The 4,226-nt window shown below is 44.9% G+C and overlaps 1 protein-coding gene across 1 annotated transcript in view; it reads left to right on the forward strand.

The window, feature by feature from the left end:
- Positions 1–754: 754 nt before the first annotated feature.
- Positions 755–4,226, forward strand: part of BBS2 (Bardet-Biedl syndrome 2) — a gene marked incomplete at its 5' end in the record, with an annotated part of 18,703 nt that continues 15,231 nt past the window's right edge. The window contains 3 exons of the mRNA XM_010130979.1: positions 755–982; positions 1,325–1,450; positions 1,710–1,772. Coding sequence (XP_010129281.1) covers positions 755–982; positions 1,325–1,450; positions 1,710–1,772 — 417 coding nt within the window. The remainder of the gene's footprint in view (positions 983–1,324; positions 1,451–1,709; positions 1,773–4,226) is intronic.

Genomic DNA, 4,226 nt, shown 5'->3' on the forward strand with positions numbered 1-4,226 from the left:
CTACGCGCGGTGCTGCTCGGGGAACGGTGCTGAGGTTTCTCTGAGTGATGCTAAACAGAAAACACTGTGTGCGCTCGGCCGGAGTTTGAAATACAGACAAGAGAAGGTTAAGTACAGCCCAACTCATAGACAAAACATAGGTTGAAGCAGAAACCCGCAGAGGCGATTAGGCTGCTGGGAGGACTCGGCTGTGGTGGTTCCCAGCATAGAACGAGGGCTTGTCCAGGAGACAGGCAGGTCAGCCGTGAGCAGCATGCCTTGTGCGGAGCCTCTGAGCCAGGCAGTTCCAGTGGCTGCGTGCTGATCAGCGAGAATAGCATCTTCCTCATCACAGGCCCCTTGCCAGAGTAACCGTGTTCGTGAGGGAGGTTACGGATAGGTACCAGGGAAACCGTCCTAAACGTTGGGGTTTTTGGTAACGCTGTCGGCAGCTGGGTGTAATTGGTTTAGTTTGTGGCTGCTCCCTTTGGTTTGCTTTTTCGGCCTTACGCGGAAGACTTCTCAGTTGCCATTTTCAGAGAGGAAGCAGCTTCGCTGTCCACAGCAGTGTTTTTCCTGCCGTCTCACTTTTCTGGTATAGTTCAGAACTAAAGAATAACTGTCAAGAAACGGTGTTGCCAGCAGCCTTTTGTACTCACTTTGGCTGAGCCAATACCCTTCTTCCCCATCGCAGTTATTATCCAAACAGTAGTCTAGTGTTTGTATACAAACACTGAGGTGCTTTGTGATAATATTTGTATCTTTGTTTCTACAGGTTTTTATTCATAATCCCCATGCCCGAGGGCAGAGAACAAGCACAAACCGGATGATGCAAAGTAACCAGGACTCGGACGTTTCTCTCCTCAACATTAACCAGGGGATCACTTGTCTGGCTTCAGGAGCACTGAACCCTCAGCTGGGCTATGACTGTCTGCTGGTTGGCACACAGACAAATTTATTGGCTTACGATGTGTTTAACAACTCGGATTTGTTTTACAGAGAGGCAAGTTAATGTAACCGTCTGCTTTTCCCGGTATCTTCACTATTTTGTTTTCCATTCTGAAGATTACAGTTTTTACACTGTCAATTTATGCTTCTGTTCTTTGCAAAGTAAGTTACAATATTCAGAATGTTTTGCCTTTGGAATGTTTCAAAAGAACAATCTGGGTGTGGTGTATGCCTGTGTACGCACACGAGGGCAAACTTCTGTGACATGTCACACGTCGCCTCCCAAGGCAAAACTTTACAGAGTGTGCAGCCATTCAGAGCTCGGGGACGGTGCGAGATGCTCCCGTGGTTTGTGCACTCTGATGTCTCACTGTCTGCCCTTCCTCTTTCTCCGCAGGTTTCTGATGGAGCCAATGCAATAGTTCTTGGAAAGCTGGGAGATATTTCCTCTCCCCTTGCTATTATCGGTGGAAACTGTGCCCTGCAGGGGTTTGATTACGAAGGAAATGACTGTTTTTGGACTGTAAGGCTATGCGTAATGCTTTGCGGTATTATTACAAGATTCTTTTAATGGCACTAATTCCTCTGGATTTTTTTTTATGTGATAAATATTAATTTTGCTGTTGATCTTTGTTAATTTATTTCAGACCTTAAGCTGTGTTTTGGTCGTGTATTCAGTTGTGTGACTGTTGACTGTCAGTCATTCTGTTGGAGTTGAGTCATAGAACTAGTTCAGCTCTGACAGCTGTCATCAGTGCTGAGGACTGTCTGTCTTGTTTCAGGTCACTGGAGACAACGTTCGTTCGTTAGCACTGTGTGACTTTGATGGTGATGGCAAAAATGAGGTTTGTAACCCTTGGCATGTGAATTCAGCTGGTTTCGTGGTCTCGTAGTGAAATGCTAATTAATAAAACCCCACAGGTTATCAGGTAGGACTGGCTTAGATCAGCAGTTACAGCGATCCCTGCGTGGAGGCTGTTTTTTTTCCGGCAGAGACAGGCACAAAAGCTCAGCCTGTGTATGGCGAGAGCAGTGCTGCTCTCGGGCACTGCTCAGGGTGAGTGACACCAGGGGCGTCCGGAGTCTTACAGCATTACTGCCGAACTGTGGTGAATCGATCACTGTCTGTAACGGAGAACTTCTCAATTTCTCCTGACTGCACCAGGAGAAATATGATAAATGCCTGTGATCGTCGGCTGCACGGCATCTGTTTTCGTGGTGTTGCTTGAAAATGGTTATAAATACTTAAACTTCAGAGGACAAACTCGCAAGCACCTTCTCTGTAAAAGTGAGCTCTTAAGGAGCTGCACTGGGAAGAGCTTTACTTAACGTTGGTCCTATCAGGAAATCTGTCTTCATGACCTGTTTCCTCAGAGTGGTGACACAGGGAAGGGAAATATTCTTGCTTTCCTGATTCAACATGAAGATAACTGGTCTCGGGCATCGCGCTGGTAAGGTGTGAGACAAACAGCAGGGAGCAGCTGCCGTTGTGATGGTGCAGGCTGCACGCAGCGGACGGGGGAGGGAATGCGTGTGGCATTCTGTGCTGTAGGTGTCCTTCCATCCTGAATGAAGGATCAGCTTCGAAATATGAATCTTGAAGACAAGTGTTGGCTTCCTAGTGTACATGAGATGCAGGTAAATCCGGTGTTGAATCACCGTGCTAAAAGTACTTACTTTTGTCATCTGTCTTTCAATTTTATTCAGAATTACTTAAGCTTTTCTGTTTAGTTCCCCAAAAATCCTCACTTGGAATGTTCACCTGGTCTATGTGATCTGTATAGTGACTGCAAACAACCTCTCCACCTTTCACGTGTTTTTTACAAATACTGAACTGACACAGACCCGTTGCTTGACTGGGATCTTCGGGAGATGAAAAAAACAATCAGTTTTTCCAGTCAGTTTCTGCTCAGTGTCTCTCAGGGTGTATTTTTTGTAACGTGCTGAGGGATGGCTCTGGAAAGGGGAGGCAGAAACCAGGAAACCAATCTGTGTCACTCGCTGTAAACGCATTGCGTTTGTGCTTCAAGTGGGGTTTGTTTTGCTGGTGTTTTTTCTGCTTGAGAGAGGTTAATTCTCAGCAGTTGGTGTCATCTGGTGCTACTTCAAGCTAAGCAGTTGGAAGCATTACCCAGCTCACCCTGCCAGTTAGCCCAGCATGCATTTGCTGGGAGGTTTTTTTTCAGGGTTCTTTTTAATCTTAATTATCTAGGAGATTCTGGTTTGTTATTCTTTCTTTTTGTGTGGCTTTCATGAAACTGTCTCTGGTTTAAAATTGAAGATCTGAAAATGCACAGAAACATCTTTTTAAATTGTTGTTTATTGCTTTGTGCCTTATCTGATGGATGGGTGTGCAGCTTCGTTTCCATCCTTCCCGCCCCAGTAAAAGCATGTCTGTGTTTAAAATTGGCTGATTGTAGAACTGAATGAACTTTCTTCTGCCATTTAGTGGCTAACAGAACTGATGTGTTGTAGTCACTGTCTTCCTCAGGACTTTAGATTGATGCAGGTTACTTACTCCCATCTTGACAAAGACTCAAGGGGGAAAACCCTTTTCCCTGCTTTTCAAATCTCAGTCCAGTGGGAGGAAAGTCACTGAGGTGGACAAGTGAATCAAACCAAATGAGAAAAACACCCCGGAGGCACCTCTGGGAAATGCAGCATCACTCGTAATTGTATCAGGATTCTGTATGTTTAGCTGGTCACTTTTTGCTGGTAGTTGTGACTTGTCAGGAAATCTCCACCTCTTACAGATGTTATTTTTTATAAATGATTTGGTAACTACAGTAAGATTAGCTTGGGGTAATTGAGTTTATCATAACTTGAAGCATCTTTACTTTGGAAGAAAAAAACCCTTTAATTTAAAAAATTATTTAAATTTTTTAAAAAATACGTCTTCAATATGGATTTATGTCCATTCTGCCAAGTAAAGATGGAGTAAGACTTAACGGTTCTGGCGGGGAAAGGGGCTCCCAGGTTTTGTCTCTGGTTTGACGGGTGACTGTGGGCACCCATGTGCCTGTGACTTCATAAAGCGCTTTTCTACGGGGCTCCTTTTTGTGGTGGAGCACCTTCCTAGGTGCTCAACTAGGAAACAGGAGAAGACCTAAGGTGGAAGAAACAAGGAGGAATGAGGATGCAGAAGACCCAGTTCAGTGCCTATGTCCCATTTGTGAGATCACTCACATCTGGCTGAAGCCCCTTTTGGAGCCGCTGTTTAGGGTGGAGGAGCAGCGGTGGTTTGATACATGAATTCACTGGGTTTGATTTTTTTTTTTTTTTTCTTTCTTCTTCTTTCA

Source organism: Buceros rhinoceros, unplaced genomic scaffold (assembly GCF_000710305.1).
Source record: "Buceros rhinoceros silvestris isolate BGI_N320 unplaced genomic scaffold, ASM71030v1 scaffold5012, whole genome shotgun sequence".
Classification (NCBI taxonomy): domain Eukaryota; kingdom Metazoa; phylum Chordata; class Aves; order Bucerotiformes; family Bucerotidae; genus Buceros; species Buceros rhinoceros.